The sequence below is a fragment of the Fulmarus glacialis genome, unplaced genomic scaffold (genome assembly GCF_000690835.1).
Source record: "Fulmarus glacialis isolate BGI_N327 unplaced genomic scaffold, ASM69083v1 scaffold17519, whole genome shotgun sequence".
NCBI lineage: Eukaryota > Metazoa > Chordata > Aves > Procellariiformes > Procellariidae > Fulmarus > Fulmarus glacialis.
This window is the reverse complement of record NW_009232786.1, coordinates 1-13897: the sequence shown is the minus strand read 5'-3', so window position 1 is coordinate 13897 and position 13897 is coordinate 1. Positions and strand designations below refer to the sequence as shown.

The following is a 13897-nucleotide window of genomic DNA, read 5'->3' as shown; positions in this document are numbered from 1 at the left end:
ATACAACTTAATCACAAGCCTTAATTCTAAACTTAGTCTAACTTAACGGATTCATTTGAGGGCATCCTTTCAAATTTATTCTTTGCTCCTATTTGTGAGATGAGATCAAAAATCCTTCTCTTGCTGTTCTAGCACAGACTTCTGTGTCTAGAGCGTGCACTGGCTTCTCCCTTCACCCCCTAAAGATATGAACCACTTACTATGACTTAGCTCTCGAATTTTAGTAAAACCATTTCAGCAAAAGGTGTTACAGAGAAGATGAGGCCTTTGGCTCTGTTGGAAGTTTACAAGATGCACAGCATGGCAAACATGGATTCTTACTAGTAATTTCAGAAGTTATAAAAATGCCAAAAGGAAAGTTTCATGCTATGGCTCTAGGAGCTCTGCCTCTCCACCTCCACCCTTAAGATTTTGCTTTTATCTCTTTTGATATTTTTTCCTACTGAAAGTATTAAGCATCAGGGGACTGCCTTTCTCTACTGAGTGTTTAAAGACCATATGTGAGCGTGTTGCTTATCCAAATGTTTTCTCTCATTTCTCTTCCCAGCTTACCAGAGAAGATCAAGATGAGTCTACGGAAGCAAACCCCTAGTGACTTTCTAAAACAAATCATTGGAAGGCCAGTTGTCGTAAAATTAAATTCTGGAGTTGATTATCGAGGTAAGTTCTCCATCTGTCTTTCACACTGAGTAAAGTCATTGTTTGGGGAGGCTGGAACAGATGCATTGCTTTTGAAAAACAAAACAGTGAGATCCAGAATCTTGGAGTATGGCAATGTAGATCTCAGAATGGTGACATTAAAAATAGAAAATCAACTCTGGAGAAATTGATGAAAAGGAGGCTAACAGTGGATTTGGAGATTAAAATTACTTACTTAAATTATTATTGTCCTCAGTCACAGATGGTTAGACTGGGGTCTCGGGATGATTCTGAATTTCTAAACTGATATTTGTAAAGATTGGCTGGAATTACAATTCCTGAAATGGCCAGGCAGTCCCCTTTTCAGTGCTCTGATAGCAGCCCTTGTTGGAACTATCCTTTTCTTCACTTTCCTGTTCTCCAATTCCTGGTATAGACCTTGGTCCAGAAAAGCTTCAAACAGTAAACTGTCCCATCAGTCATAAGCCTACTCTCACACGAGGGATGAAGGAGTTAGTTACATTCTTGGTTAAACAACTGCCTAGACACGTGTTGGATCAAGACTCATATAGATACAGGAGAAAGCTTAGTGTGGCTTTTGCTGCTATATGCCCGGTTCATTTTAACACAGTCCAGAAGTTTTATTCCAGAACTCTTCAGCCTATCTGTATACCTTCTTGCACTGTATGTAGGATTATATTTTTTTTTAACCAGTAAATTAAACTTCTCTGTTCAGTGAAATGTCCTGGTCCTACTACCATTAGGGTAAGACTATTGGCCTGTCCTGTTTTTTTAGTAGTATCCAAATTTAATTAAAACTGTCATGTATCTCCTATAGTGCGCAATTTAGGCATTTTATTCTGGAATGATTTAAACATTGTAGTCCTGCTACAGATCACTGCTTCAGATAGGTTTAATTCAATTGGCTCAGCTTGGCACTTGTGAGAGGAGACTTGTTTGTGCTGTGACAAGGAATCTTTGTATTATGACAGTTTTAAATTGTTATTGCTCACTGACAGAGCAAGCAGTGCCTTCTTATCTCTTCCTGTTCCTCTAGCGTCTCTCAGCTGACAAAATTTGCAATCTGTCATTTCTTTGAGAAGGGCTCACGTTGTCTGAGCACTTCAGGTGGGATTGGTGGCGTAAAAACTTCACTCGGCCTTTGGCTTCTGTAAATTCTTTCTTGCAGGAGAATGTAGCGATAGCTCATTAAAGTCAATTAAAGCAAGTCATCATTTACCAAAGATACACACAAGGCAGGGCCAAATCAGATTTGGTTTTTGGATGCACTTTCTATTTTCTTTGAGAGCATTGGTACCTTCTGCTCAGTAAGATCCATTTCTAACTGCTGCAGATAAATTACTCAACTTCCCCCTCAGCAAGGCTAGTTTAACATGCCTACAGTCAGACCTACCAGGAATTGAACCATAGTTCCTTTGAACACCCTTATTTGTTACTGGATTTTTTTCCCCTCCCTTCCTTATTTCCCTCTGCTCTCCTTCCTTCCCACTTGATGTGATCCTGCGGTTAAAAACCTGTATACTGTTTTCATTTGAAAAATAGGCATTCAGTTTGTTTTCTGCAGAAATTTGACCAACATTTGTAAAAGCCAAACATTAAAAAAGCCAGCATGTCAGGCTTTTGTTGCAGATCTGTCTAGATTCTTCCTCTAGGCTGTGTTGCTGATTTTAAGTCTGTACCTCCACCCTCTGAGCCACCACACACGCAAACGTGGCCTAATACAAGTGTTGATGTGTAGCCGTGAAATGTCTTGATTCCCTGCCAAATGCTGCGCACGTCTAAGGGAAAAAGCCTTGGGAAAGTAATCAGTGATAAACTAATATATGTATGATTTCTATGTGTAGAGATGGATACGTACATTAAAACATCTCTACATATAGATAGAACAGATAAAATACTAGTCAGAATGGGCAGCGACAATATTTAATGCATTAGTGGCCTGAGAGTAAACACAAAGAAAAGGAGGAGGAAAATGAAACAACCATGAAAGCACTCTAGGAACAAAAGTTTGAAAATACTGCATTTATGGCCTACTGAGTGGTAGCTTAAGAAAATCCACACCGTCCAATTTTAATTTTGGACAAACATTTTTTTGGTTTTTTATTGTTACGTGGAGCAGTCAGGATTACTGGAGTGAAAGAGAGTTCTGACTTTTGTTTGGTTTGGGTTTTTTGGTGCGTTTAGTAACACTTTGTGAGCAGGCAGTTTTTCCTATTTGTGTGGAAGTGGGAAAGAAAAACTTAAAGGAAAATAATAATCCTTAAACCATTACAAGTTGGCAGGAGAACTCGAATTCCTGATTATTTAGTGGAAGATACTACAGTAACACTTCTGAAAAATGAGAACATGTCCTAGAGGACATGACTCAGACTGGAGTTCTCTTCTCCTCCGCAAGTACAGCCAATACACTATATTTCAAGTTTTAATGCGAGGTAAATAAATTAGGTGTTTTTCAAACAGAGGAAAAAATTATTTTAGTAGTATCATCTCTGTGTGCAAGGATGAAGTCAGGAAAACACACATGCAAGATGGAGATAATTAATACAGCTTTTTACAAGTAGTTTTATGTGCACGATTAACAAGTCAGATTGCATTCTCTGAGCAATTCTTTACATGTGTTAATCCCCACATTCAGTTCCTTACATGAATAGTCTGTTTGTTGATCAGGCAAGTTAAATTTGTAGACGGCAATGGTTCTGATCTTAAGTGTGGGTGTAGAGGCTGAGGAGTGATTTTGAATGAAAAAATGCCATCATGCTGCCAGCACATAGGAAGCACTGTGTGAATAAGGTACAACCTTCAACAGGGCCTATGAGAAGTGGGCACATAAATGCTTGTCTAAAATCAGTGCTACTCAAATGCATATTTTCCTGATCAAAAGAATATCTAATATTACAAATGGCAGAGACTTTTTCTTGAGTTGCATTAACTAAACAGTGTAATTTTATTTTTGTGGGAAGATTTCAGTGTCATTTGAAAACCCTTTGCCTGTTGAAAATGATGTAGAATTTTGTTTACATCAAAACAGAGACTTGCAGCCAATGTTCTTCTAGATCTGCAAGCATGAAGATAAATATGAAAAAGTGTGTATGGTGTCCTGTATTAAAAGGGTTGTTTTTCGGCTATATCCTTCACAAGTTTTGATGAAAACTCAATTTACATAGCCTTGTCCTTAGGTTATCCAGTTACACTGAATGTCACAGGTTCTTTTCAGGTGTGTGGCTTAAAACACAAGTGAGAAGAGACAACTTAAACTTTCAAAGTGGAAATTGTCAATCTTGAAAGTCATGCCTTAATGACTTCTTTTTTCCTCCCACTCTTACATCAACTGATAAAGTTGCTACTAGAGTGCCTGGGGTTCCTCACTCCCAGCTTAATTCTTTGAAGAATACTCTGATCTACTGACTCATCTGGCCAAGCCTGGGCTTTTAGTTTGTTACGAAGATACAGTTTTTTCAGTACTATTCAAACACAATGCATTTTTGTTTATTTTAAAATAAGTTTAAGCTGATTCACTTTTAAACTGTCACTGTTTTCAGGTGTCCTGGCTTGCCTGGATGGGTATATGAATATAGCTCTGGAACAGACGGAAGAATATGTAAATGGACAATTAAAGAACAAGTACGGAGACGCATTTATCCGAGGAAATAATGGTAACTCCTCTTTATGTTAATGCTCATTAGAGGGCTGTGATTTGATATTTATTTCTGAATTTGAGGAGTGGCTGAGGTGTAAGCAAGCTGCCTGTAAGAATATTACTTTTAGGCTTTCTTGCAAACCTTAACATACTTACTTTTTACAGTTTCACTTTTCAGTGTCTGTGCTTTTCTGCATTCCTGTGGTGCTTTTTGCCTCTGAACTTGAAGTTCATTTAGAGAAGCATGCTCTTTTCTAGCCTTCCTTAGAGCTTCTGTCCTGTCATTTGACAGGTTTACTCTTTTGCACTTACTGCCTGCTTAGATGGCCTCTGCTCCATAGAAGTTTCTGTGTTTTGCTAGGCAAACTACTGTGTAAATTTATGTTCCAGTACAGATGTTGATGACACTGTAATGTTTTCTTGTGATGCAGTTGTCCAGACCTGAATGAATGCTGTTCATTAGTACTGGAGGCTATTTTCATGAGTAAAGATTTTACCACCAGTCAAGAAAATCACTTGTACTTTACTATTGAGCCTTTGAATATCCAAGTGCAATAGGTGGATTTTATTGCACTTCAAGGACAATCCCAGGCTCCTGAAGTGACTCTGTGGCATCAGATAAGCTGTAATAGCAGAACATGCCAGGGAGAAGAATATCTAAAAATAGAAAAGGTTCACAAGTCAGATGTGAAGAGACTTGTAAAGATGGTAAATGAAGAGTTTGACCAAGTTACTTGAGAAGAAAATGGAGGACAGGAAGGAGGGAGGGAATAAAAAGGAACAAAAACTGAATTCCATATTACAAAAAGAGTCAAAGAGAATGTGGCACCAGTGTGAAAGAGTTTTAGAGTGTTCTGGGAGGAGAAATAATCTTTGAATGAAGCCAAATGCTTTTTGTGAGGAATTTGGGTTATTATGCTAAGGAGTGCAGTGACATTGCAGCTGGAGAATCAATTATGGAAATGCAAATCTATTATAAAAGTTAAAACAAATGGATGAGAGGCAGGAGGCTGCAGAACAGGCTGAGCAGAGAACTTAAGACATCCCAGGTTTAGGAGCATGATGCAGTTTCATCTTGTGCATGGATCCATTCTGGGGATATCACCAGCCAAGCAGGTGAAAGATGTCTGCTGCTTCATAGGTAATCCTTAGCTTTGCCTTTAAGTGCTTGCGATTTCCAGGTTTTATTGAAAGATCATAGCATTAATGTCTGACACCCATAATTCTGCTGCTTAGAAACTCTCTCATGTTCCTTCCCCTCAGTAACGTTGCAGGGTAGCAGGCTTTACTCTCCCTCTGTTCAGCCTGCATCTGCTGGAGTGTAGCTTGGCTATGAATCTAGTAAATACTGAACCAAAGTAATACATAATGTGTAAATTTGATAGCATTTCTTGAAACCTGGACTTAAAAATTTCCTGACTTTGTTCATGCTGAATGGGATTCATAACACTGTTACAAGCCATGGAAAAAAGATGTTTTAAATAAACAGGCTTCTGCACATTATTTACCAGGGCCCTCTTATGTGTGCCGCTTTCTCCTTTTCACAGTATTGTACATAAGCACACAGAAGAGGAGGATGTGAAGATGCCAGAAGGAGGCTGTTTTGTACTTCTGAACCTCTTCGAAGTGATGAGTTCTGTTTGATTTGTAGCTAATAATCCACAGGTGAAATACACAAGTGTTTAAATATTTTTTTTAAATAAATGTAAACCAGTGTAAACTTCCTGAATGTTTTTGTTTCAAAGCATCGCTTTGTTCCACTGTACAGAAAATAATAAAAGTGAAGCATATAATAGTGCTGCAAGACTAATTCAAAGCAACAGCTCATTTAATTTTGCTAACAGTTACAGAAATACAGATTGGGAGGTAAGCAGGCATGGAGTAATTGCAAATTACAGCCTTGTATTGATGGCAAAACAATAGTTTAACTGATGTTGGGAAGGGAAATGCTAATGTTTTGGTGACAATGACCTGTCCCTTTTGGAAAACACAGGGTCAGTTTTAAATGCCAATCTAGTAAGAGTCATCGGGTAAAAAGTTCAGCTGTCCAAAAAATCTTGAATTGTGGATTGAATCAAGGGATGTAACAGTGACACTTCAACAGTTAGGGGTGGGGAAAGAATTGAATCAAATGGAAGAAAAGCCCTAAGGGTGAAAAGAAGGCTCTGTGCCATCTGAGGAAGTCAGTCACAGGTGAAAAGCTCTCAGTTGGTATGCCAACACAGCTAGTAGCTGCTTCACCTCCTGCCTCTTTACACCCCACCCTACCTCAGCTTGCAGTTACCTTTTTTCCCTGCATCTCTACCAAACACAATGGACTTCTTCAGTAAAAAGCAATTTTAACTAATATCTAAAGCTACTCCTGAAAACAGACTAGGAATCTAAAAGCTTTTGTAAACATGCCATATATATCCTCTTCAGACAGTTCACTCTTTCTCCCATCCATTTCCCCCCCAACCTAGTACCATATATATATTCTCTTTCTTTATCTGCTAGCCAGAAATGAGGACAAATACATTAAGCTTATAGTATGGGGTATGCATTAGGGAGGGGGAACCTCTGTGCAGGCAACGGAGTCAAAACTTGTTTGTTTATATTTTGCAACAACGATCCCAGATAATCAAAGCCCAGTGAGTAAATCCAGCTCAGTTTTACATGGATACTTATACCAATTTCTAAAATATCTTTTCTCCTTTTATATGCAGTCAGCCAAGAAAAAAAAAAGCTGAACGTTCAGATATTTCTTAGTCTGAGTGTTACTGCACTTAACGTCCAGATACTCAGAGTGTTTTCTTGTTCCTTGGGACAAAGTTATAAGTTAGGGTAATGTACCTCATGGTGAGGTTATTTAGCCAATTTTTTAAAATGAGTTTTCTGAAGCCCTGCTTTATTCTTTGGGCAGTTTACAGTGCCTCCAGGAACAAAAATACTTCTACTTGTGGATGGATGAACACAAGATAACTGTGTGAATGTAACATTGGCCCATTCTTTCCAAGTACCAGTAGCTCTAATGCAAGCAGGAAATAGTAACATTTCAGTTACCCAAGGGAGAGAATGTGGGTTGCAAATTTTTTTTTTTTTTTTTTTTTAAGATCAAGGAATAATTCTAAGTTATTTTGCAATCAGTAGTTAACCTTTCCACATTAAACACTTCAGAAGCCACTACAGAACACAGAAATAGAGATGCTACTTTATAATATGCTTCAATAATTTATCATTTTCTGACAAGGGTTGAAAAGGGTCCAGGATGCAAGTACAGATCACCAACTTGCTCTTCTGTAAGTGACTTCTTTTAAAAAAAGGAAGACATAACTCCAAGTGGAGCATGCAGTTTCTCATTTGTTTTTTCATCTATATGCAGCTGGCAGATTACTGTGTGCTTTCATTCCTGGGGACTGTCTGGGTTTGGTTTTTTTTTTATTTTAATACAGGGTTAGTTTTTTTCCCCTTTCCTTCTCCACCTTTCTCGCCTCCTCCACCTACCCATCTATAGCAACACATTTTGCACAGACTTCGATTTACTCTCAAGAGTTTGCATTGCTAACTTCTTAGCTGCAGTTCTGTTTCTACAAGTCTAGTTATAGAACATTTTTCTGTTCTGATCTGCTACTTCAGATGGTCTAATCACGTACTAAACTCTGAACTTAGAAAATACTATGTAGTTTACATGCTGAGGGTTTTTTTAATGTATTCTAGATCATGAAGTCGCTATTTACTATGTAAGGTAGATAGGAAAATTTGCGTTAAAGATGAGCTGTTGTAATTCATATTCAAATTTCAAAAGTAGCTAAAGAAATTAAACATTTAATTCCCACAATCACTGACCTTTATGTACGTTTTACAAGATTTTTCCCCCTTAATTCAATTTTCAGCCCCTGTGTTTAAATCAAGTGAACATTTAAGCTTGACTTCAGTTAGGCAGTCCAATGTTTGGATGTTGTCTGTTTTGAGTTGGATAAAACATTCATCTTGGATTTATTTTACTTATCTTTAGATTTTGTTTTGACTTAATATATCCTGTAGGACAGCATACCAGTTACAATTAAATCAGACACTGGCCAGACAGCTTTCAGAATAGCACATGGAACACTATCCAAAGTTTAAGTTTTAAGGTGAGGCATCCCATTATATCTGTATGTAAACGTCAAAGTAGAATGGCGTATTTCACAAACTCTTGGTGCTTAAAAATGACTCAACCTGATTTATAAGATCTTTATCCCATTGGAAGATACAAATACACTCTTACAAATGCAATATATCTTCACACGCAAAAGGCTGTATTAGATACTAATGCTCATGTCCTTCATATTACCTCATTTACCATATCCTAATGCTCTTGCCCCAGTACCTGTGTATAAAACGGTTTTACTTGTGGATCAAGCTCGTCTAAATCAGGACTGACAATGAAACTTTCCTTGAACAACTTACAAGCGGTGTCCATCACTTGTCTTAGAAGAATGCACCCAAAATTAAGTAATCCAAAACTAACAAACAAAAATTAATTGAATTTCAAAGACTAAAGCTGCATTCACATACATAGTTGTACTCTTATGCAATGAGATCACTTGATGAAACCAAGGCCGTTCAAACACTACCCCACCCCCTTCCATGCACTCAGTTTACAGACCGACCCTAGGAAGAGCAGTAACTCTGGATTTGCTATATCCCCACATCCACTGTAAGTTTCTTGCACTTGAAAAGACAAACTAAGCCACATCTCCTTAAACAAAAGCCTGGCTGAGAGCAGCAGCGCAGCATATCCTGTGGAAACTAAAGAAAGCAAGTCTGGAAGAAGGAGGTGAGTACTCACTGCGTGGTGGGGCAGCCAAAAGCCAGGTTACTACTAAAGCCTGCAGTGCCCTGGAGTGCCCCTATATAAAGGGAGCGGAGCATGCTAGGAAAGTTTTGCTTTAAAGGTATACACTGATGACCACTCAGTTTTACAATTTGTTGCCACCTGGTTCCTAGTTCAAAAGGAATCTAACGCAAACCACTCTGCACATTATTTATTTGAGTTCTTTCTATCTTTTTCACGACGTTACAATGACAAAACAGCTGCCCAGAGCCCTTCTGGGTATGTCTTGCCCATTAAGTCCCAAGGCTCATACCCAGCTCCGAAAACCAGCTGTGCCCCACAGCTGCAGGTTTTGGCTGTGGTGTTCGCGGTAGTCAAGAAAGCGTGAAAGCGTTCGCAAAGTGACGGCCTTCGAATGTTTGACTGATGGTACCAAAGCAATGCCTGATCTTTAATATGCCAACCCATGTCCGCGGCCAGCTCCAGCCCCATGTCGGTTTTGAAAGCAAACAGACTGTGGAGCCAGCAGTCTCAGGTTCCTGTGCCAAACTTCTCCAAGGCTGAGAAATCGGACGGGAGGAGGCTTTTCCTGAGCTGCTGTATTGATCCTGACCGAGGGACCCTTGAATGTTTAGGAGTCAGTGATCCACGCAGCAGCTTCAGGCGGGGCTGGGCTGCACGCCCAGCGTGGCTTTCAGGTCTCCGCTGGGCTGCACGGACCCCTTGGCCGCAGGATGCTTCTAGCAGCCTCATCATAACGGCGGAGCTCGCGGGCAGCTCCCACTCAGTACCGCAATTGCACCACCTGCCTGGCCTTGCCTTTATCTAACGGAGCAGCAACAAGTTCTCATGAGAACATCCTTTAGAAAGAGGGTTGTTTCCTTGTAAGGAAATTATAAAATAGCTCAAATAATGAAAAGGGAGAGCAGCTCTCCACGACGGGGTTGCATCTGCTCTGTGCAGCGCACTGTGGGAAAATCCATCTGGGCTCTGTCCGATTCTACGTGAATGTGGGGTGCCCAGCATCTGAAGGGATGTACAATTTACTTGCTATCTGTATTCCTCGCCTTATTCTGTCTTACTAAAGCAGTCATTAAGCTATTTGTTGCTGGGCCTTTCTTATTGAGATCCAGAAAGAGCCCTGCACCATATCTCTCTCTCAACCCTCTCCTCTTCTGCAGAACAGCTGCCCAGGTTGCAGTAGTTACCAAATAAAGGGTTGTTTTGGGGTTTTTTAGGCTGAATTTGTAAGGGAAGGAGGCTCACGTTATATGTTGCATGTGTGTGTATGTGTCAGTTCATTCCCAGCAGTAACATTTGAATCCACAGTCACACTTCAGTAAGTGTGATAGAGGAAGAGCAAGAGTAGTCAACTGGATAGAAATGGAAGGACCTGCCAATACTTTTGCCAACCTTCCACCTAACTAGATATCAAACATCCCCTTTTCCCTGGTCTCCCCAAACACAGAGCCACAGACATACACAGGTCAACCCTGAGATGCCAGTTTGTAGGCATTGTTCTCCGTTCTCCCTGTGGGACTACAATGGGTTTTTACCACTCTCCTACTGTGGGTTTTTAACTGTTCTTCTCACAGTTGGCCACTGCTCTTTGTTTAAAGATGACCTGAAATATTCTTAAATAAGATGGTGCTACCAGCTTTATTGGTTTAATGATCAGGTCCTTGTGATCTGGACTCAACTGTTGCCACTTTCAAGCTCTCTACTTGATCAACCTGCCCACCCTCCCCAAACTTTGTTCACAGGACTCAGGTGGCCGCTAGCTGACCAGGAAGGACTTCTGACTCGTTATAACCCTTATTATCTTGCAGTAGCAAAGCATTTCTCAACCTGTCAATGAAGCAACCAGCTTGCTCTTGAATGTCAGCTCTGGGTTGCTTACATCCATGCCCATATTACATACTGATCTCCACTGCACCTGCTCCATGTCTGCTGTCCCTGTTGTGCCCCTACGATGCGGAGATGTAGAAGCAATCTGCAAGAAGGAGAAAGTTTCTGCATCAAAGAGCCTGGGATGTTACTGGGTTTATAATCCTTCTGTGCACTTCGCTGATGAAATTTCAAGTTATATGGTTTATAGTCTATCTTAATTATCAAGCTATTACAGAGCATGCACAGTTTTCCCTAGTGCTATTTTAAAATCCCAACTGTGGTTTTTTTTTTTTCTTCTAGAAATCCACTACACAAATGCTGCTGAGAAAACAATAGGCAGGGTGTAAGTTGTCTTATGTCCCCTTCTCCTTGCCAGCTTCCTACTTAACAAAGAAATATATGACAGGAAAAAGGCAAACCTCTCTCTAGTGACAGCAGTGCCACGTGGTCTTCTCGTCTCTGTCCGGGCCCCATCATCAGAGTGATACGCAGAGCCTGGCTGAGCTTAAGTGACTCCAGCAGGTCAAAGCTCTGGCCAGAGAAGGCTGAGGCAATGCTGTCCTGGTGGGTGATGCAACCAGAGGCTATGGAGAGGGCTGTATTTCATATTGGAAACATCTGCCTGTCACTTGGCATTCGAACGTGCAGTTCGAGGCTGCTGGTAGGTGCTTGTGTCACGGTAATGACTGTGACAGGCTTTTCCCATCTCTAAGGAGGAGATGGTTGTGACATTTGGTTTGAGTGCGGCTTTGAAGCCACTGAGATCCTCTGCTTGAGAGCAGGCAGCGAGGATGAACTCTGCGTAAGGCTGTATTTCAGATCAGCCCAGCAATTAAACTCTCCATCCGGGCAGCACCGTGCAGCCCTGCTGACTGGTGCTGCTAAACCTGCGCACAGCAGCCCCCCGGCAGCGCGTCCTGCCCTGCCCAGAGGTGCCGCCAGCTTCGGGAGCCGGCAGAGCCAGTTCAGCGCTGCGGTAAATCCTATGCTGTTACAGATGGGTTGGGTTTGGGTCTCATCTGTTTGAAGCTCTTCTCCCTTCTCCCCATAGCTTTGCACAGAGCTCCAGGGAGCTCCCGACACCGCTGTTTCAAGGTCTGCACTCTCCTGTTTTCCCCACTTTTTCAGGTGGAAGCCTGAAATGGTCCTTACCGGAGCTGGCATAATGAAAATGTGTGCCCAATGCACGGCAGCAGCTGAAGAAGACCATGCAATACTGTAACCCCATGCTGTGATGCAAAGACCTGCACTTACCTGGAATACTGTTTTCAGACCTGGCCACTGTGCCAGAATGGCTGCGACTTGTTTGGGTTTTCCCCTGCAGATTGTCAGAGGTCTGGAGCTGCTGCTTTATTACGCTGGAATTATTAGCTTAGGAATAAGTTAGTAAGGAAAAGCCATAAGAGACCAGCTGGTTTCAGGAAAGGATTAGTCATTAATATAGCATAAAGGTACTCTCTTTTGTATATAAGGTATGGGCGATTACAAACTGGAACAGAAGCACTAACGCAACTCTTCCTCCCTTCCCCTGAACTACTCTCTGCTTCCACTGACGAAAGGAAAGAAAACTATAAGACTTGCATTACATCTTGAAATTCGGTGCCTCTAAAATCTCTTTTCAATGCAGAGCAGAGCAGGCTGCTGAGAGCCCGGTACCACCAGTTCCCATACTTTGAAACCGGTTAAACAGAAGAGAGCTGGGCTGTCAGCGGCAGTACCTCAGCGCCAGCCCAGCATCTTGTTTCACTTCTGAAGGACAGGCTGTAGAGCAGGGCAGGCTGATGGGAACAGTGCGATTAAGTGGGGCGTCTGCAAGCCTGCCTCCAGTTTTCAGGGGGCACCCTGGGCAGAGGTCACCACGGTGCCCACCCCGGACAGACTCCCACACTGGTCAGACCCCAAGCAAGATCAAATCCGGGCACAGCTGGAGCTGCAGAAACAAAACGCGGTGGTGTCACCTACGTGTTGGTGTATCTCCTGTAGTCGTGGGATGGGACAGAGCTTTGTGGTGTCCTGCAGGGAGAGTGGCCTAAGCACCAGCATGAACACATTGACCTGTCAGACACACATTTATTCGAAGAAGAGGAGGACCAAAGGGCACCAAGTGCTCTTTTGCCCCTCTATCTTCAACAGCTTTCCTGCACCGCAGGGCCAGCTCCCTTCCCGGTGGCCCTGAGACATCTGACGCTGCCTCCTAAGGGTCTGCTGGCTGAAGAAAAGCCAGCCAGCTGATGGGGTGGTTAGTCCGTTCCTCTAGCCCCACTCGGGGCCGCAAGCTGCCAGCAGTTTGTTCAGCATCTCCTGATGGCGGCTCTAATGATAACGAGAAATTAGACCCTAATTGGACCCCATCCGTTGCAAGCAAGGAGCCGCTGGCAGGGAGCAGGGCGAGCCTGGTGACACTGGTCAGGGTCGGCCGAGAGTCCCGACCACCAGAGCAGTCTGCAGTGACAAGGAGGAGCTGGGAAATCCATGGACAGGATCGGCTCCGCGGCTGGGCACCGGCAGGACTGCAGCGTAGCTCAGGCAAGGAGCAGGGGTGACAGCCTGGACTTAAATGCAGCTCATGTGCCGGGGGACAGTCACACATATCAGATGTTTAGTCCCGTGTGCCAGGTCTGGTGGGTTTGTGGGGTGTTGATGGCTCCTCCTGGCAGGGCTGGCGCGTGGGACGCACCTTCCTGGCCTTTCTAGCAAAATTCTGCTTTTACTGCCAAAATAACTCCCATGTGAGAGTGAGAGACAGGGCACACTGCTCGGGGGTCACGGACTAGAGGGAGCTGACGTGGCTTTGCTTTGCAAAGCTTCAGCGTGGAAGGGGGGTGTGTGGGGAGGGTAACGGGACAAGCAAGAGTCCAATCTTCCTGCACGTCTGCAAAGGAGTCCCAGGGTGTCCCACACAAACCCCATGGCTT

General features: G+C 42.5%; 1 protein-coding gene across 1 annotated transcript; it reads left to right on the top strand.

The window, feature by feature from the left end:
• The first annotated feature begins 512 nt into the window (after nucleotides 1-512).
• SNRPF (small nuclear ribonucleoprotein polypeptide F) lies at nucleotides 513-6086 on the top strand. The gene is made up of 3 exons (XM_009585069.1): nucleotides 513-660; nucleotides 4200-4313; nucleotides 5845-6086. The coding sequence occupies exons 1-3, from the start codon at nucleotides 522-524 to the stop codon at nucleotides 5877-5879; spliced, it is 288 nt and encodes a 95-aa protein (XP_009583364.1). The 5' UTR covers nucleotides 513-521; the 3' UTR covers nucleotides 5880-6086.
• Nucleotides 6087-13897: the final 7811 nt, after the last annotated feature.